Below are 21,346 nucleotides of genomic sequence, written 5' to 3'. Positions count from 1 at the left end.
CATGTAATGTGCTCCATCACATCGGGCTGTCAATGTGCATTGATTTGTCTCTATTTACATTATTTCTTTACTCGTATTGAAAGGTCTTTTCACATGTGACACATCATTTGGCTGAAAATATACGAAAGTCTGATTGACACTGCCAAATATAATGGCTTTCATGCTACGTCAACTGATTGGGCTTGATCATCACTGCTTTTCTTAGATGGGGATTTTAACCGATTTGACGTTGCAAAGAAAAATTGTGGCAATTTGGTTGTGCGATGTAAATTGATAATTTAGGATTTTCTGATTATATCTGTAATCTATGCATAAATGACTGTTACATCAAATATTGTACAAATATTGAATTAGAGTTTAGCATAGTAATATGTCACAGACACTTGTATTGCGTGTGGTGGCTGTAAATGGCGTTCCCCCCCCCTTTAAGCGAATAGATTACGTTTGTCGCGTACATGTAATCTAAGTTGCTTTAAGGTCATGTATCAGTCACTTTTCACTGTTGAGGTGTTTGAGAATTAGAAATCTTTTGTGTTTCATTGTTAATAATGCTGATGCTTATTCCAAAATTATATATTGTATATACATTTATGCATAATATAAAGATTGAATCGGGTGCATCGGTAAGTGGGTTATGTTACAGTACTTGCGTGCAAGTGATGTGCTTGTTGTGAATATAAATAACCTGCATTGAGCTTTTTATTTTTTTTTCTTGGTTGCCAACCCAACTATCCTTTTTGTTGAAATTGAAATTGGGTACAATACTGTAGTGTCAGGTTTGCGATGTAAATTGCACAGTGTATACCGACAATAATTCAAAAATCAACTTTTTTATCCAAATTTGTATTCAAATTTAACACTATTGTTCGGTTGCTTAATGTCACTGAGACCATAAACAAAACCAATCTGGCAAAATGAGCTTAATGTATTAAATCCATTAGACGCGCGAGTGCTATATCTTGTCCCCTCAAAATGGTCATGAATTCAACTCTATTTCACCATAACAGCATACAACCCAGAAATTAATACTGATTTGTTGAAATGGTTTACCAGTCTTTATGATTTCTACATTGAACAACGAATTCTGATGAATTAGTTTGAAATCAAAGAAACCAGCTAGTGCCATAAAAGGCTAAAAGTGAGAAGCTTGACAGTTGTATGGAATTCAGCTTTCTCGCACGTTGTGCAAATACAAAGATAGAAAGACGCAAGCATGGAAACCATTTTCCAAAGTAAATACCCATGTTGAAAACTGACACACTAAGAATTCTTCTTGGTTGACTTTCTTCACCCTGGTTTGTGTCAGATTACACTCATTGAGTCAGACTAATAAACTCCCAAGATAAAAGTCTGATCAAGGAGTAGAAAAAGTCAACAAGAGTGTATGTTGTGCTACCCCAGGCCGTGATTTCCTGTGCTAATATTTGGTACCATTAGTTGTCTTGATTAGGTTACATAGGATGGTTTCTCTGCCAAGGAGTGATTGATCCTAACAGAAATGGTTCTGATGTCCTTGCGTGTCACAGTCACAGTTACAGTAAAGCTTAACTTTAAAAACATTTTGTACAGGCATGATTTGCAGTATCTTTCTCATTACCAATTCCTTGTTCTGTGATTCCTACTTTGGTTACTGATTTAGAATTTACAATAGTTTGTCAAGATTACAAGTTTCTTACTGTAAATAGAACTAACTAATCAATTAAGACAACAGCGCGCAGAGGCTAGCAACAATTTTAACCCTAATTGCATTAGTTTGTTGTGTCTCTTAGTCCTTCCTAAATTACGGTATTGCAATAAGTTATAAATATGTCTGACACTATTTGTTTAATTTTTGTTTACTTATTTGTTTGTCCCAATTGAACATCTTCATGAGTTAGTCATCTGATCATTACGTTCTAAATTGTTTTTTTATGAACTGCAGCAGGCTACACAAGTTCAACTGTTTTGCAATTCAACATTTAATATTAGAAGCAGTATGTGTTCACATGTGAGACTATTTTCAGTATTTCCATGATATCTTGCTTTATGTGTGAAAGGCCTGGGCTGAAAACCCGCCACAATCAAATGATTTTATTTGTACTTGAATGTTTTCATACATTAATGTAGAAATACAGTTCTTTCAGAGGTGGAATGGCATGGCAAACGTGTATAGAACATTCTAAAAAAAAGAATTCCTGCGTTTGTCGGATCCGACATATTTCGACATTACGACAAGGCTATTATGGCCTTTGTTTGTCCTATTTTCATTTTACATTCCATGTATAACACATGATCATGAACTTTAAAAATAAAAAACCGTAAACAGTGTGGTGCCTAATTGTTCTGCCACTTTCTTAACTGCCGGGTACCCAGCCCAATATTGATGTTACATCGTTGTCCCTTAAACCAACATTGTGTTGTGCATTCTACAAGACTTAGCATGATGATAAATCTAGTTCTGCTGCAGCTTTTAAAAAAAAAAACTTAATATTTGACTGGATTAATTTATAACTACTTGATCACTTAGTTTCCGGTAACATTTAAGCATATTTTATAGCAGCTTTGTGCAAGTGACAGGAAAATGACAATTTTCTAGCTGGTGGTTTTGATCATCACGTGAAAAATACTTTTGTCAGATTCCTAGTAAGTGCATAATGGTAACAAGTTATTCAGAAAAAAAACACCTGCTGAAAGAATCTTGCTGTTTTCGCCCACAGACATCTAATTTACTTGATATTTTCAATACCAAAACACCTAATATGGGTTTCCCAATATTGATAATTATTTGCCATGTAGATTAGATTTCTTTCTTTCAGTGGAGGGGTTAAGTGATGTCAGCATTTCCAGTTGAACCTGTCCTTTTTCATCGCCGTAATCTTCTTTGATATGTGAATATTTGTGATTCACGCTTAGCACCACCATGTAGACGTACTCCTCTAGAAAAAAAAAAAACACACAAAAAGCCCCAGTATTTAATAGAAAACGTCAGTGATTGATAGCAGCTTTATAGTAATGTTTCTCGACTACATTAACCTCCTCACCCAAGCCATATTCATGCAAGAGAGAAATGAATAAAAATATACATAATTTTGCACCACTTTTATGCTAAACTGGACTCCAGTATTTATCTTTTTATGTAAACTTCTTCAATATTTGTCCAAAATGAAGCCATTTATCAGTAACAAATTTGTAGTTTTGAAAATATTCCGATTTAAATTCAACAAAGATAGTTGCCGTGTGCTAAGTACACCTTTGTCTGTGCGTCTGATGGAAGAGATTACCATGGTGATTAAAATGCATGAAGTATTCATCATTGCATAGAAGATGAAGAATTGGGCTATACCATCTGCTACTTTGTATTCTTGCAACAAAACTGGAATTCTTTATCTTGGTGTCAATAATACCGCCCATTATGACATGTCTGTTCGCTCGCTTCCTTCCTGGCTAACCGGTACCTACAATGAGGATTTGTATGCCGATATGTACTAAAAGCTCTATCTTTGGAGACTGGTGTCGTCTGTGACAAGAATAAAAAAAAACTTTGCGTGTGTAGCATAATACAGTGTAAGCTTACTTTCTGATCTCATTGAATCAAATCAAAATTCTTAATTAATCTATGCCGAATTATCTTGACAAAAATAGGCTTTAATCAATATTTTTTTTGTCCTCAGGGCACTTGAAAAATGTAATACTTCCCTAACTTTGATTGGAATAAGCAAATATGTAAATTTATTGTTTGTATGCCAATTACTTGTGACTATATTTGGTGTATATTATCTGATGAATAATTAGAATAACAGTCTGTACATTACGTCAATTTCTCTTCTGTAGCTATAACTAACTGCTCATAATCTACATGTCGTCATTGATTTATCACCATAAAAAGTTAACTTATATTGCCATCAGCAAACACAGGATATACATAATGCAGTAGTCTTAGCTTCTACAGCGCTGTTGCCTACAATGTATATTATATGTAACCTGTCATACGGCTCATATTTGTCATTCTCTGATGGTTTTAAAGTGACAATATAGTGTCTTCGATGCATATTGACGTAAAATTAAATACCCTCTGTGTGTGCGTGTGTGAGTGTGTGTGTATATATCAATCATATTGGAACTGGATCGTGCCGTGCATGTAATTGGAAGGTATATGACTATTATTGTCACTTTTCTCTCAGGGGGTCAAATACTATTATATTGGTATTATTCAATGTGTCTTTGTTCCCACATCGTGATGAAAATTTAATCATTTCTTGTCTATATGTATATTCATGGCTTGCGTCTTAACTTTTAATACTTGCCTTTTTGTGTAGCCCCCACAGTCTGTTTATTGAAGTAGTTATAATCTGTATATGGGCATGCGATTTCATATCAAATTTGTATATTGTTCCATTATTTCATATGTTTCAATGGGTCATTGTGATTGGTCAACTGCAGAGACTTGCTTACACCAGCATTAGGTGTGGTCTGTTTACCAGACATTTGTAGTAGTGTTCGAGAATTCTGTTTTCTAATAAATATTATAATCTAAACCATAAAAGTTTATTGTAAAAAAGGAAATCATGCATGGATCATGTGGCTTATTGTATAATTTTGACAGATCTATTCTTGATGTATTGTTATTTTAATATACACATAAATATTATAATCACAGCATTCAATGTGTTTGTATATGCCTATATTTAAATCTAGGAAGCTTTGGGTGTAGCCTCCCCCCCCCCCCCAACAGTAACAATTCTAAAACATTTTATTGCGTCTTTATCTTGACAAATAGTGTGCACTTTTTTTTTCTATTTAACAAATTACTTGCAGTGATTTTTGACCAGTGGGATGGATTGACTATCCCAAACACTGCTGAGAAGCAGTGGAGGTGGAGACAAAGAGTTTCAATATTTCAATATCATGTGCAGTCTTCTTCTGCTTCCACTCTTGTAATAAATACTTGTGTCCTCCAAAATGTTGGTTTTATGCTAATGTGCGTAAAGAGGGAGCATTCAATCAAGTTAACCGAGTGTTTGTGTGATTCAACTGTCTTGATTTTGCATCATTATCTTATTTAAGTGAATTTTCTCCCAGATTAAAGTTTAAAATGCCAGTGTAAAATTCACAGATTATCTTTGAATTTTGATTTGAATCTTCGACTGTCATTGATTGGCTCTTTAGGTTGAATGATGATTTCAGTTCAAAGTACCCCGTGAAAGTGTTCCATGTAATGAGGTGTATTTTCTCACAAATTTTTCCGAATTTTCTCCCAATTGGCATAATGTTACACCATAATGTAAATCTTCCTAGTTAGTGTACTGAGTGATCATAGTTAAAATGACTGACGATTGTTGTATATTCTTAACAAGTTTAGGCATTCCTTGGTGCTAACAAGTTTCCTTCTGTGCGTGAATGCAATTGGGTCTAACCAATATGCAAACATGGCTTAAATTAGCTTAAATCTTAGCCCGTATTTCACGTAGTGTGAACACTACTAATGCAGCTATGAGGGCATTTATTATTGCAAGACTGTGCTTTGCTAAAACAGCCGAGTTGTTTTGACTATCCAGTTCAATGTATGTAAATTATGATGAAAATTAGTATTACAATCACTTCATATTTGCGCTTCTTTTCTGTTCTATTGCAGATAGGTCTGTTATAACGTCATGCCTACAACATGTGGGTTTCCTAATTGCAAGTTTCGTTCACGTTACAAGGGATCTGACGACCCACGCCATTTTTATCGTGTGCCTAAGAAACCCGCTATATTACGTGAGAGGTGGTTAGAAGCTATTGGAAGGACTGAAGAAACCATTGTTGGTCAGGTACATCTAAAATGCTGCCAATTAAACATCAGTATTCAATCGTTAATTTGTCTACAATTTAAATCTCCACTACCAACATTTCTCCTGCCATGTAATTTATAAGTACTTGCCTCAAAATTTCTGAATTTTAGAGATTAATCCTTTGAGTGACAAAGTCAACTTTCGACAACATTCATGAATTTTTGCTAATTTTTTTCCTAATTTTGATGAAGTCTTGTATTCAATAGAAATTTTTATCTCTTTGGTTCAAAACTATCAAAGGAAAAAATGCGTAGTACCAGGCAAATGTTGCATGAAAACTGCCCAGAAAAAATTCTGACACTCAAAGAATTAAGTTTTTGAAACTTTTTTAGTTTGAAACAATCTCAAGTGTGTGTTATTAATTTTTCGACTAGGATATCATTGGTATTGAAGTACGGTACTTTTATATACTTGTTTCTCTGATTTCTGATTTGTTTCAAATACCATGTTTGTTTTTTGTTTTATCAGAAGCACCTTTCCGAAATAAGCATGTAGAGACCAAAAATCATATTTGTTGAATATACTCATTTTGACTATACAAACACCTCTGTAAATAAGGGCATGCACTGCTAATAGAGTAAATACAGTACCTATATTAGGAACTGATCAATTTACTCAAAGATTTGCATATCAAACCATTATACTTTGCCGCGATAATACTTGAAGGTGTTCAATAAATTTGTTTGAAGCAGTTATTTTATACCCTGGAGATATTTCATAAACAACTATCATCAAGGATCCATTGTCTTGAAACTATACAAGAATTGCATGTTAAATTTCTATTGGGATTGATCAGAAAACAGAGACACTATATTGCTGTTATTGAAATATTATGTGAATATTTTATATTGTCGAAACAATACAATCTGGAATCCTTCAGCCTGTCATGCGTTCAACATTTACTTGGAGATTTGTGTGAATTTAAAGATAGAAAATAAACAATGTTAAATTCCTAAGCCAAATTACTTCAGATTAATATCTGTAGATATTTTGTTCATATTGTTATTTACTTGTTTTGAGTCTCCAGAATGTATTGTTTCATTATGTGCAATGTTTTTTTATACAAACCACACATGGAATTATAATTTAGTTTCGTTTTGGTGTACAATCATGAAAGTGTGGCGACTGCTTACTTATTAGATAGATCATGCTATAAAGATAAATAATTCCATGTGTGATAATGACCTAGTGGTGTATAGTGTTATAGTATGCAAGCCAGCCAGCCAGTCAACCATGCAGGTTGGCGGGTCGCTCTTACTGGTGGCGGTGGTAGCTTTGGGGTAGGTGATATCTTCCACTAATTCAATCTCTCACCTTTGCTTGTTAAGTCCTTATTACCTCCTCCTTGCTAAAAACCAATCCACTAACAACTCAATGGCTGGTAGGTAAACAGGTCTAGGCATTGTCATGTCATGTCATTTGCTATATGTCAGGATTTAGTATCCAATTAGTCAACAGAGGATTTTTTTTTTTTAACTCTTAGTGCAACCAACTGTCTGTAGAAAGGCTTTGGCATGACCAGCGCCCTCTATAGTTTACTTTGTAAGGGTTTGTTTTAACAATTAACATATTAACCCTGGAGTGCCTTGCTTCTTTGTCTAATAAAAGTTTTAGTTGTTTTTCTCATATTTTTCTTAGCATGCTTTGCTTTGCTTTGCTTTGCTTTGCTTTTCTATTCCCTACTTATTAACCCAGTTTGTAGTCGGTGTAAGCAATATAGGGAGGAGCACCTATCTTCACAACGCTATATTTCGTTTTGGTGATATCTTGCTGCATCTTTTTTTTTTTTTATGTGTGGCTATATAACTATTATGCACCACCAGTTTTATTTTGAAAGACTTGTTTTATTATTCCAAGTTGATTTTATAAATTGTTAACATTGTATGTAATTGTGTCCGTTGCATGATGTTGTGCACTGTTGTCATGATTTTTAGCACTTGAACTGATCTTATTGTATATAGGGGCCCTGCTGAACTGCTATTGACAGACAGCGTCCGTGACAAGAGTCCTGATACACAGCCGAGTTTTATTAAGGTATAAAGCAAAGATTTTCCCTTTTCACACCGTTTGAAAGGTGCCTGTAGTGAATGGTGGAGAAGAAGAGATACCTATTGTGTATACCTCAATGTATGTTTTCGCTTTTACCCAAATTTGAAATGTTGGTCATAGTAGAAACATCCCGGATATGTTTCAGCTCAGGGAAGCTTCACGAATGAAAAATAATTGTTCAAGATGCTACTTTTCACCAATATTAACTCAATTTTTGTATTGCCATCTGAGTGGATGGTTGTAGCTTAGGGAGATGAGTTACCTTCCTAATGTCAGCCTAATAATTCCCTGCACATGATCACAATACCTCACATTTGACCAGTAGTACATCATTACCTGGTTAAAAAAAAAAAACTGTTTATGGAAGCAATCAAAGCATCGTTTGGAATTGTATATCCTTCACTTTGAAAACAGACTCATGTGATGCAAACAGTGTCACTGAAAACCTCAACAGAAGAAACATGGAAATTGGTCAAAATTGCCAAATTTTTAAATTTCACATTATGCGAGGTGTACACTGTAGGTTTCTCTTTCTTCACCAAACTAGAGATGTGAATCGCCGTTATACTTGGCCTTTGTACGTCCCTGCTGCAGCTCCTAATATGTACTGATATGCTGTATGTACATGTGTTTTTCTCACCAATAATGTCAACTTTTTGGGGCCTGTTTGTATTATCACTGATGAAGAAAGCAATTGAGCATTTCCATGTTTATATTATTAATTGCATTTCCCTACATTTTCGGGATCTTAATTTCCATGGTGACTGCATAAGGTAGGGTTAGCTTTGATATAATTAATCGTGTTAAGAATTTACTTGTAAAGCAAAGTTTCTTGCATATGGCAGTCATTGTGGTGCAGGTGTGAGCACCATATTTGTTTTTTGTCGCCTTTGTGTATGTTGAAACTGAAAGAATATCTTTTGTTTTTAGCTGAAGGCAACAAATTGTGCATGTTCTCTGTACCACTGTCCGTGTCTGTTTTGTTTTTTTGTGTTGCTTGCCTGCCATTTGTATGAGTTCTTGTACTATCACTGAGTGCGTATCTGACCCCATCCAAGTCACCGAGTGCATTCTGCGAGTAATTACAATAATCTGATCTTATGGCACCAAATTATTTTGACCATCGGTCTTGGTGAGATTAAGAATAACAGAATGCACAAATTGGGATAGAAGGGTCAGTCAGCTTTTTCCGTTTTGAGTACGACCATTTTGAAAATGCTAGAATTCAAACATGTCATTTTCAAGTACTATTTTCTTTACTGACAGTTTTTGATAATTCTTGGCTGTTAAATCTCGCATCTAAACCGAACACTTTCTCAGTTTTTGTGGTGCTTGGTTGAGACTAGTGTCATTTTATGTTTTTAATTCATGTGAAAAAAAATAGTATCGTACTTCAGATTTTCACAATGAATTTGATTTATATTAGGTTTTTTCAGCCCATAAACAGGAACAAAAAAAGCTGAATATTGTACAAGAGTTGCAAAGAAACCTAATTCTAGCTATCCTTAATTTAATTTTTTTTTTACAATTAATGGATCAGGAAAAGGGGGTTAATTTTGTCCTGCATGCCACACACTTTGAGGGTCCCGTACTGAGGACTGCAATTAGTTATGGTGTTTGGTAAAGCAAGTCTTTGTTCTTAAACATGTATAATTCAGTGCATTTTGTGAGAAATATAACCAAGTTAAATTACTTTATAATCAACAGAAACAGATTCAGTGCTAATACAGAGTTGTAAGTCTGCTTTATACAGCAAATCCTCTTTAATTAGTGTGCAGTAAGTCAGCTTTAATTAGTGTGCAGTAAGTCGGCTTTAATTAGTGTGCAGTAAGTCGGCTTTAATTAGTGTGCAGTAAGTCAGCATTAATTAGTGTGCAGTAAGTCGGCATTAATTAGTGTGCAGTAAGTCGGCTTTAATTAGTGTGCAGTACCAGTAAGTCTCCTTGAAATAGTATGCAGCAAGTTTGCTTTTACTAGTAAAGATGGTCGCCATGCTTTGTGCATTCATCACATCTTACATGGTATTATAGGAGGGTGGTATAGACATTATTCATACTGAATAAGTGTTAAGCTTTTAATACGGATGCTAATATAGTTGACCTCCAGGTAAGTGTTTTATTTGGCGATATCTGGTGTTACAAGCATCATGTGTGGCTTAAAAAAGGAACTGGTCAGTTGGTGAATACGGTAAGTGGGTCATGTATAACGTGTGGCTGGCTCAGGTAATGTTAATATCTGTTACGTGTTTATACCTTGGCTTTCTCGTATTGTAAACTTGTGTGTGTAATGTGGTGGTGACAGTCTGTGATCTTTGCAAGTTGTGCATTTTTGATTTTACTGTGTAATATTGAAAAAATGTATTTTAGTGAGATGGGTTATTTGTGTCAAAATGCATATCTAGGCAGTTATATTCAAAAAGACATGATTTGTATATAGTGGAACTCGTCCACATATTGTTGTAACTTGTCCACTGAATGGTTTCTTTTAATCAGACACCAAAAGTAAACCATATATTTTCTTGAAAATGTAGGCTTTCTCTTCTACTATATTCTTGATCTCATTTCAGAGCAACAACACACCCACCCAACACCTCATGCCTCCCCCACCCAGCTCAGCCTGTGATTTAAATTCAATTAAAGTATATGAAAGATTTGTTCGATCAATAAAAAAAACGCTTATAGTGAATGCATTCGAGGCGACCCAAAATTCAAAAATTGAATGTTGAGGTCCAGTGTGATTAGGATAATTATTGCCTGACAATCATCAGTTGCACGCTTCACTGTAAATAAATCAATAAAGTCAAATTTACCAACGGCAGAAATTGTATCCTCAAAGTTTGTTGGTGTGCCCTCAGTGATAACCTCCAATAAATGTAAGTTGCCAAAAGAGGGCGCTGCAACATTTGAGGGGATTAACAGTTTGTCGCTTTTTTTTTTTGTCTCAGTTACGTGTTTGTAGTTGTCATTTTGTTGGTGGAGAAAAAAGAGAAGGTGACGTACCTGTACCTGATCCTGAATTTGATCCGCCAATAACGATAGACATTTCCTCAGTTAAGCCTAACTCCCCTATGGACAAATCCCAAAACAGGAGAAATAAAAGGCCAAGAATGTCCGTCGACAGAATTGTAGAAAGTAAGTATGGATTTGTGTATTATGCGTCAATTCACAAAGTTAAATTTGACATATTTTACATGTTCACATGGATTTATTTTACCGTATTTAACTTACCGATGAAAATAGTGAAATTAAAACCCAGTAAATAATTAATGCTACATAGAAACCTAATACTGTAGTAGGAGAAAGCGTTTCCCCTGGTGCTACCACGGTGCCTTGTCTGACACTGCCACTGATGTCAAAGTGATTTATTTCTGTTTGTGTGCATTTTGTGTTTGTATTCAATGAATTTGTTAATCATTGAATTCCTCTTTAAAATTATTCTTGGACAATCAGTTTCTCAGTTTTTTTTCAATTTTGACTCTGGTAATAATGTAAACGCTGTTTTTTTTATTTTGCTAAGTAAGTAAAATCTACTTAATTAAATGTATGTGAACTTGTGAAATAACAATAGAAATTGTTTCCCTGCCAAGTCTGAAAATAGTGAAAATTAATGTTTTACAGTCCATTAAGCAAGCTGTCTTAGTTTGTATCAACAGTATTGTTTATTGTGTTTGGCATTTTTGATAACCAAAAACCAGTGACACAAAACGTGTGTACCTAATGAACTTGAGCACTTGGTAAATAATGATAAACATGTGAACCTGCACACACTCTCACAAACACACTTTATTCCGTAATTGAACATATCACTACTTGTGACGTTTTTGACTTTATTAACTGTTTAGATATTCGCCACCCTGCTGTAGGTGTTAACAACCCAATCCATCCACGCCCATTGATAGCACTATTGGATGGAAGGGATTGTAGTGTTGAGATGCCCATCCTCAAGGATGTTGCCACGGTTGCGTTTTGTGATGCGCAATCCACGCAAGAAATACATGAAAAGGTATTGTAACATTCCATTCGCTAGTATTATTTAATGACTACAAGCATGTACAAGATTATGAACTAAATATTTTTTTGTATGTGTCTGAGACTGGGCTAATTAGTCCCAGTTCGGGTGCAGTACGAAAACAGGGACTGGTGGTTTGACCTCTGTGCGTTCATGCGTGCGTGCGTGTGTGTGTGTGTGTGTGTGTCTGTACCTGTATTTTAGACATGCCTGGGCCAAGTACATTTAAATGAATTTATTTAATGAATGTGGTTCTAGTGCCATATTTCTGACATGCTTTGACTGTTTATGTTCAAATTTTATATATTCAATACATCATGTCATAAATATACAGATGTATTGGTTTGACAATCAAATTCAAAATGGCCGACCAGTGGCCATTTTGTTTTAATTAATGCTGTTCCAGAGCAATATTTCTCAATGTGAACAAGTACTTGTACTATATTACTATAAACAAAACTATATAACTTATATTTGATAACTAAAGGGACTGTGCCATACATGGCTTGTTTTTATTGCGTTATGTTGTGCAAGACTACCGGTATAAGCTTATTTTCTGTTGTTCATCAGGTTCTTAATGAAGCGGTTGGAGCACTGCTCTACCATACTATTACATTAACCAGAGAAGACTTAGAAAAATTTAAAGCCTTGCGTATCATTGTTCGTATTGGCGTCGGCTATGATAATATTGATATAAAGGCTGCCGGTGATATGGGTGAGTTGATTCATTATTATACTAAGTTGAACGACCTGGATTACCGTATTTGCTCTGTTAGTAACCCAGAATTTGAATCTCTTCATTTTGTCTTTATTTCTGTTCTTGTAATTTATAGGTATTGCAGTGTGTAACGTACCTGGGTACTGCGTTGAAGAAGTTGCAGACTCCACATTGTGTTTGATTCTGAATTTATATCGCCGCACACATTGGCTAGCTGAAATGGTGAAACAAGGAAAGAAAATAGCCACTTCAGAAAACATTCGTGAAGCCGCGCATGGAGCAACTAGAATTCGTGGTGAAACACTTGGAATTATTGGACTTGGTAAATTTAAATTTAATCTAAAATAGATTGTCCGGATTGAATTTTGTTGTTTAGTTTTGGCATTTGGTTCATGACGTGTAAAACTCAAGTTGTCTCCCATGTACAATTTCAATTCATTCTGGACATCCCTTTTGTCAGCTTGAATTTAGAGATTCTCACCCAGAATGATTTGTTGAAGGATACATAGCTAACCAAGCTGTACAATTTTGGTTACAGGTCGTACTGGCTCCGCCGTTGCATTACGTGCCAAGGTGTTTGGTTTTAATGTAATTTTTTATGATCCATATCTACAAGAAGGTATTGAGAGATCTCTTGGACTCACTAGAGTCTACACACTGCAGGTATGTTAGTATGCTTTTCATATGACTTCCTGTTGATGCAAGCACTGCTGTCAAGATGTAAAGCACATTGGGAAGGGTCAGGCAGAATTAACAGAATGTCCTCTTTTTTTCATCTATGTATAGTAGAGTCATTGCAATTAGGATTCTATGGTGAAATGAATCTTCTTATCTTAAAATTTTGCTCTGTGATATGGAATGAGAAGTTCATGCCGTGTTTGCTCTATTGTTAGTGCACCTTCAATAGAGATATTGTATGTTGAATCATTACAGTGTTACATTACAGTCGTTTATGTAAGTGCGTACTACCCGGTAATACTGTATATTATTGATATGAATTATAATATTTAAACAAATTTGGAATTTAATTTTGTAAATTTCCAGTTTAATAAGTTTTTCGAATATATAACAAAGTTCCCTCCTACTGTGAATTACTTTAATATTGCGGAAAGTCATTTTGTACAAAATCAGTGTAAACTGAGAATAGACCTTTCAAGGTAGAGTGAACCAAGTCAGTATTGGTCATGCACTGGAGAGGAGCACTTGTAGCCAAGGTGTTTATTGCTCAACTGCTAGGCCTGGAACGGAGCCTAAATACTCACAAGATGTTCCATGACAATGTATCAATATCATTATGCAAAAAAACTAAACTAAACGTCATAGCCTCAAATCATTATAATTAGATTCAAATTAAGTCTTGCAACCTACGTACGCCATGAATATTGATTCAGATTTGCTGCACCAGTTATTTGCAGTATTTGATACTTTAATACAAATTATCAAATAAAAAAAAATTTGAAATGGGACCAAATTTTGGTTCATATGAATGAATGAAGTTTATTTCACTGTAAAACATACAGATAATTATACTCAAATGAATTTGATAAATAAACAAATACGTATTATTAGTTATTTATAAATTGCTTATAGTGGGTATCACAGGAAATAGTTCCCTAGAAAAGAATAAACAATGTAAGCAGTAAATAATATTAATAAATTTTATACAAGTAAATTGTAAATAATATATAACTACATACGAGATGTGCTTATAAGCATATAGAGTAATCAGTGTTCTCCCCAGGATACAAAAAGCATGCCACAGTGCTTTTTTTAATCGTCACACTGGTCTTACTTCTTGTCTCAATTATTATCCTGCCACTGTGCCATTGCTGATTTTTCAAATCAAATTGAAAACTTAAAACTTGTGCGTAATTGTAAAACTTTTTAAGCAGTTTTGTATGTCAATAATTTTGTGCATTGTGTAATTAAGTAGGTTACTGTAAAATAGTAAATTTTAGCTGGAATTAATTTTCGCTGAAAAGACTTTTTGGATGATTTTTATGGAATTTATTTTCACTGATTTTTGACAAGTTGAATGTAAAAATATTGGAAAAAGGTATATACGTTCGATTTTATTTTCACTGAATCATTCCTTCAGTGAAAATAGCAAAAATTAATTCCAAGCAAAAATAAAGTGTTTTACAGTAATAATCACAATTTTTGTTTGGAATAATTATACAAATACTATGCAAATTGTATGTTAATTCATACTACTACATTAGTTTGAATATCTTGGGAGAACACCGCAGTAATTGTCAAATCCTTAACTGGTGCAATCTGATAACCTAACAAAATTTGTACAAATCGAATGGTTGAAAATAAAGCATGAATTAGAATATTTTTGTTTCCTTTGCAGGATTTGTTGTTCCAAAGTGATTGTGTCTCACTGCACTGTAATCTGAATGAACACAACCATCACCTCATCAATGACTTCACTATCAAACAAATGCGACAGGGAGCTTTTCTTGTGAACACTGCACGTGGTGGTCTCATCGATGAGAGCGCCCTGGCAAATGCCTTGAAAGAGGGACGAATTCGTGCTGCTGCCTTGGATGTACATGAAAATGAGCCGTTTAATTTCAGCACTGGCCCACTAAAAGATGCTCCGAATCTAATCTGTACCCCGCATTCAGCTTTCTATAGTGCCCAAAGCTCTGCTGAATCACGTGAAAGTGCCGCTGGAGAGATAAGACGTGCTATTACAGGCCGGATACCGGAAAATCTGCGTAACTGTGTTAACAAGGAGTACCTATTGGGTCAGTGGTCGGAGACGCCGCATCCAGGTGATATGAATGGTGGTAGTCGATACCCTCCATACAGCCACCAGGTTTTAATACCCCCGACTCCGCCACAGACGGGGAATCCAATTGAAAACCATGGTCCAGCCGCTTCATTACCACCACAGAGTGGTCCTCATAGTATGATTACTGAAACTGCCAATCACGTACCACCAGCCCAGAAAGTGGAGGCTGAACAATAACCCAGGCATCTGGACTATTTTCCCAACAACAACCAAACTGCATTATGATTTTTGAGAGTATCTGAACCATTGCATGGAATGTTACATCAATATATCATGCACTGCTCATATTTCATTCAAGACTCGTTGTGTTAATGACTTTTTTTTTGCAAACGAGGAATTGTCGTATTTGACAGTGTGGGCAAGTACACAGGTTGCTGGTATCGTAGGAGGAGAACAGTTAATTTGGACCTCGCCAGCGCCTACAGACCTTGCCCAATGGCAGTTGTATATTGGTTTGAAAGCAAGCCATGGTAGAAGGGTCATAAATCGCACAGCAAGCAGATTACGCTTTTGCCCGTACTGGCCCGTGAAGTGACCAGTGGAATTACCCAGGAGCTTTTTGTTGCTACAAGTTTTTATGCAGACACATTCAATTTGTGCATCTCTTTTTTTTCCCTATGATGCTTCCCGATAAAGTAGTGTTTGTTTTTTGCATGAGTGGTTATGCAAAAATATGTTGTTGTTTTTTAGGGAATACTCGTTAGATTATCATTTGCATCTGTTTTGCATTTATTATTATTGAGTACTAGAATGTGTTTGTATCTCCAACAATTTCAATAATTCAACGTTAATTTTTGTACTGCGGCCATGTAATATTATTATTCTGTTATTTCAATCATAGTTTCTTGAAATAATTGATCCTTCATGTATTGGCAGAACAATTTGGGTGATTGCGTTTTTAATTACACATTGATGAACGGACAACAGACCTGCCAGCCCAGTCTTGTGTCCGAATCAACAAACTACCTCTTGTTGGTCTACTCTCCTCATGGGTGAACGTGAAATGATTAAAAAAAAAGTTCAATTTTCAAAAAAAAAATTAACAAAAATCATGGCTGAATCATGTTGCTTCCATTTTTAAATCATGTAGTTCGTTCAGCTGCAAAAAAAAGTTTCAATCATTTTGGCAAAAAAACAACACAGTGGCTTAATTTCAGTGAAAGTCACTGGTGTGTTCAGTTTCAGAAATGCGACCAAACCAAAGATTTTTTTTTTGTACAAAAAAAATTCAATCTTCAACTTTGTTGCAACGTTGTCTTGTATTGGTCCTGTTAAAAAAGAAGAAAGACAAGATGTGTCCTTGTTTTCGGCTAAATTTGTACACCTGTGTTAATGTGAAGAAGTTCTAGCTATCAGGTATACTTGAAAAAGAAATGTTAGTAGAAAGTAGAGCTGTTTAAAAAAAAGATTTAAAAAAAAAAAGAAAAAAAAAATTTCCTCCCTAATTGATAGATTATTGCATTCCATTAATTGTTATATAGTAGATGGGCAAATGATAGATCTTTCCTAGGTGTTTTATCATATCATGTATAACGTATGTAGTAATGCTAGTACTTGGTTTCTATATTGAAGGACATATATACATACACAGGTAGCTCTTGTGTATGGCAAATTTTATAGTCTACACACGAAAGCATGTATTTTCAAGTAAAAAAAAAAGGTACAGTAGGACGAGTACTAAAAGGCTTTATTTTTCGACTAATGAGAAATTCGAGGCCTTTTTGATGAATATTTAGCGTAAGTAGGATTCCTTCTCAGCGGACTTTTTACTGGATTTAACTATTGCGACCAAAGTCAGTTTTTCCCAAAGTTGGTGTTTTGTTTTGATGAGAGTGGTAATTATTGGATCCAAGCAGTTGTGCTGAAATAAACAGAAAGAAAGCAAATACTAAAATTGAGGAATGCAACAATGGCGTAATAATTTTTCCATTATTGAGTGCTGTGTAGGTTTATTTTTAAAAGAAGAATTTAGGAGTGGTCTCGAAGAGCTGATCGGGACCTCGCTGGAAAATGATGCTGTGTATGCGTGAAAAGCTTCACTCTTAGTTTTCTCCAAAACTATGACTGCGTCTTTCACTCTTATCTACTTCCCACATATCACAATGTTCCATTTTAGATATACTAAAATTTGTGTCCTTTTTATCAATCAAGTGCTTCTTGTCTAGTGTTCCAAAATGTGGAGTTCAAAGGTCATGTACACGTTTTGTTTGCGTTGCCATTTCCTTTACGTCTTTCCAGTATCTGGCCAGTTTCTAGTTCTAATGTTCATTCAAGTTCATCTAAGTTTTAATGTAAGGTTGAACACAATTAAGAATTATCTAACTCTGCTGCTACTGCTGCTGCCATTTTTTTCTCTAATTTTGTTTTGTTGGGGTTTATTGTATACTAGTAGTTGTATACTGTGTTTTTGACCACAGGGCATCCAGGTATTGTACAGCAGAATTTCAATCATGTTCATTTCAGACAACTTTACTAATCAATGTAAACAAATATCTGTGTTCATATTTAAACTTTGAATGCATGTTAACAGATCAAAATTAATGAGCAATTCATGTTTCAGCAGCACATTTCACAGTGCTTTCCTCAGATGTGTTAACGTCCATCATTATCCACTGCAAAGCTGAAAAATTTGATGTTAGTCCATAGTGGAATACTGAGATGCAAGTGCGAGCGATTTCGTTGACATTGATATAGGGTGTTGTCAGCTACCTCTGTTAAGTCAATATCATTATATTATGTAGCGTGAAAGTCAAGCTGATACCGAAAAACAAGGAAGGGATCGTCTCAATAAACTGTTTCCATTTTTTGACCAGTAAAAGTTCCACAAAGTAGTTTATAAAAATCGGTTTTGAAGGTGCCTTTGATCCAGACTGGCATTTGTTTTCTACATCTTTGCGTAAACATTTTAATGGATAAATTGGGTGACTTTGATTCTAGGAATAAATGTATACAGAAATTGTTCAACGTGTTCTCTGCAAGTGACCTTTGACCTTCACTGCAAGTTCTTTGATTTGCATATTCTTTTCTCTCATTGCAAAGAAACTGTTTTTTTAGAAGAATAGATATATTCAAATTAGTTGTACTTTCCAGCGATTTTTGTATTCTACAAACTTACCAAAAGTTCACTGTACTGTTGAAAATTTCACCATCCCCCCAATAGTTTCTGTATTTTTGTTTATTAGAGATTTACTAGTGGTACAGTTTTGTTACCTAATTTTGTTTGCAGCAATCTTTTGTGTAGATAAATAAAAATGTGAGGACGAGCACAGATGTACACTGTTGTCTTCATTGCTAGATCATGCTATTACACATGAAAATTGATTCAAAGCGTATGCAGAATTTGATTATATTAACAAAGTTGCTCCGGTTGGTTAGCCAATCGGGCACAATCATGTAGGTAACTGGGCATTGACTTGAAAATTCTGAAGTTATTCAGAACTTTATTTGGATCTTGTTACTGTAATCTGAATACGTGTGTATTGAAAAAGTTGCATTCGTACTAGTGCTGAATTACTGTGTTACACTAATTAGAGACATAGGCGAATCTTTATGAATCCACATGAAATCAAATTGGAAACTGAAACTATTGAATTTCTATTCCAAGCGAGATTTCGCCCATGTGAACAAACTATCTTTTAATAAACTAAAATGTTATTGCATAAAGTTGCCCTTTATAAAAAAATTACCAAATGTTCATTGCATTCAATCTGATTAAAATCTGATGTAGTGTACGGGCTTTAACTATTGTGGCTATAAACTTAATTTTATTTTATTTTTTATTACTTTTGTTATTAATGCCCTTTTATTTTATTATTTTACTTTGATTTTTTTTTTATTCTGCCCTACCTACATCTGATCCGACGCCTATGTAAGTCCCGTTCAAATCTCGCATAAGTAACAGCCAATCACAGCCCCCCTTTTATACAGGCTGTCAGTTGCTTACTTTTCAGTGTCGCGATACTCTACTCTGTCTTTCTGTACATTATATTTTGTCCACTCGAATAAACCATTAATAGAAAATTGCTAGTATATTTTTATTTGCAAAAGAAATTCCACAGCATTTTACAATTTTTGTCATTACATTGAATATTTTTTTCACTTCCATCAAATGTGTACACTTCCAGATACATCTTCGCCAACCAAGGTTCGTTCATTCAGTCATCGCTTCAATTTTACATCACTGAGCATAATTATCTAGAATGGAAGCAAAAAAATAAGTAAATCGTAATGATTAGAACACTGTAAACAGCTATAGTAAACAATGCAAACTGATTTTAAATTGTATAACGGTCACCGGCCCACGGCATCGACACAGAAAATTGGAGCAAACAAATATTTCCTGATCAATTGCGATGTGTTCCAATAAAAAATATTTTATTCTAGTCCAAATCAGCTCAATTACTTTAATAAAGAGTTATTGTATAATGTACAAAATGATGATACAATTTGATGAATATTTACAGCTACGGTTTCAATACCGTAGACGATGTTGGCCCGATCTTCAACAAAACATCACCCGTCTCCAGGGCAGGCGACTGGAAAAAGACACTGGTGTTTGGTCGAAACGGCGGAAACAAAATCGTCACTCCCAGAATAACTATGCAAAATAACGATCTAAAGTCGAACCATTCGAGCCACAATATTAACATAAAAATGACTTTCGTTGCATTTGACAATGATAAACTTACCGAAAAGCCGTGTTATTCTCGGTCGCTAACGTCGGTATAATCCGCCATTTTATTTGAGTGTGTTTGCCACCCGACTCCGCCGGGTGACGTCATCATGTGCGCTATAGAAGGAGGTATGTGATTCGTTGACTAAAATCGTCGATAGTGGGTCTCGTTGAAATCTCGTTACATAGGCATCGGCTCAGATGTAGGTAGGGCGGAATTAAAAAAATCACAAAATCAAAATCAAAGTAAAATAATAAAATAAAATAAAAGGGCATTAATAACAAAAGTAATAAAAAATAAAATTAAAATAAGTTTATAGCCAAAATAATTAAAGCCCGTACACTACATCAGATTTTAATCAGATTGCATTGCATTCAAAGTTAAAATGCCTTAAAAGCCTCTAAAATACTATTGCTACCTCGCAGTGAATGGAAATGTGTCCATTAGATCATTTGGTCAATAATTAAGGCAAATATTTCACACTAGTAACAAAACTTGGTGGGTGGGATACTGTAAAGGGGGCAATTATTCACTGGGCTTTAATTTAGCTTATTTCGCTGACTGGAAAATGTGCTTAATTAAAACCCAGTGAATATGTAAAATTTAGCATATAACACATCTAAATGACGAAACTGAATTTAAAACCCACTGAATATGCCTGAATGGTAAATCAGTGAAATTTAAACCCAGTAAAAATTAGTCATTGTGAAAATATGCATGTAGTCAAAATATCTTCAACGACTATACCCTTTAGAGGGGGTCATGCACAAGACCCGACATTTTAATTTAATTTTCAACATGTTTCAACAGACATCTGAAATTCTGGATTTGTATCCCGCCATTTTTAGTGTTTTAGTAAAGATCAAATAGAATTTTTTAATTAGTGTAATATTGGAGGTTGACTTGTGTGCTACAAATTTGCATTTAAAAAAAACAAAAGAATTGGGCTTCCCAGTCTTTAGAGGGTGCTGTTGCATCAACTGTCATGCTGTAATTTGACCAAGTCCAAAAACAACTTGTGAATTGATATGCAGGTCATCCATCAGCCGATCAAATTAAAACATCAGACTTGGATTTGTTTCATAATTAGATGGTCAAATGGCAGCCATCATGAGGCCAAAATCATGCATTTTCATCATTCTGGAATTGGTTCTCTGTTGTGCATAGACAGTTCAAACTTCATCCTTAATGCACTTCATTATGGCTGACCAGTGAACATATTCAACAAGCCTGAACTGCACACATTGAGTCTACAACACTAACTGGGACTGTCATTGACTTGTTG

The 21,346-nt window shown here is 34.9% G+C and overlaps 1 protein-coding gene and 1 long non-coding RNA gene across 3 annotated transcripts in view; one reads left to right on the top strand and one right to left on the bottom strand.

Annotated features, from left to right (window-relative positions):
- The window catches only part of LOC100373494 (C-terminal-binding protein 1-like), a 70,713-nt gene extending 52,051 nt beyond the window's left edge, over positions 1-18,662 (top strand). The window contains exons 2-9 of one of the 2 annotated variants that reach the window (XM_085504221.1): positions 5,612-5,789; positions 7,772-7,844; positions 10,804-10,990; positions 11,701-11,861; positions 12,438-12,582; positions 12,701-12,907; positions 13,124-13,248; positions 14,942-18,662. In XM_085504221.1, coding sequence (XP_085360347.1) covers positions 10,927-10,990; positions 11,701-11,861; positions 12,438-12,582; positions 12,701-12,907; positions 13,124-13,248; positions 14,942-15,565 — 1,326 coding nt within the window. In that variant the 5' untranslated portion in view covers positions 5,612-5,789; positions 7,772-7,844; positions 10,804-10,926 and the 3' untranslated portion in view covers positions 15,566-18,662. The remainder of the gene's footprint in view (positions 1-5,611; positions 5,790-7,771; positions 7,845-10,803; positions 10,991-11,700; positions 11,862-12,437; positions 12,583-12,700; positions 12,908-13,123; positions 13,249-14,941) is intronic. The other variant, XM_078005711.2, reaches the window with a different exon arrangement.
- Positions 18,663-19,408: 746 nt separating this feature from the next.
- LOC144342841 (uncharacterized) lies at positions 19,409-20,271 on the bottom strand. Its single transcript, XR_013418833.2, has 2 exons — positions 20,077-20,271; positions 19,409-19,582 (listed from the first exon to the last, which is right to left on the bottom strand). It is a non-coding gene; the product is annotated as an uncharacterized LOC144342841 (long non-coding RNA).
- Between the last annotated feature and the right edge of the window lie 1,075 nt (positions 20,272-21,346).

Source organism: Saccoglossus kowalevskii, chromosome 10 (genome assembly GCF_978046115.1).
Source record: "Saccoglossus kowalevskii chromosome 10, keSacKowa6.1, whole genome shotgun sequence".
NCBI classification, from domain to species: domain Eukaryota; kingdom Metazoa; phylum Hemichordata; class Enteropneusta; family Harrimaniidae; genus Saccoglossus; species Saccoglossus kowalevskii.
Note: the sequence above shows the minus strand (reverse complement) of the source record. Positions and strands in the feature narration are given on the sequence as shown.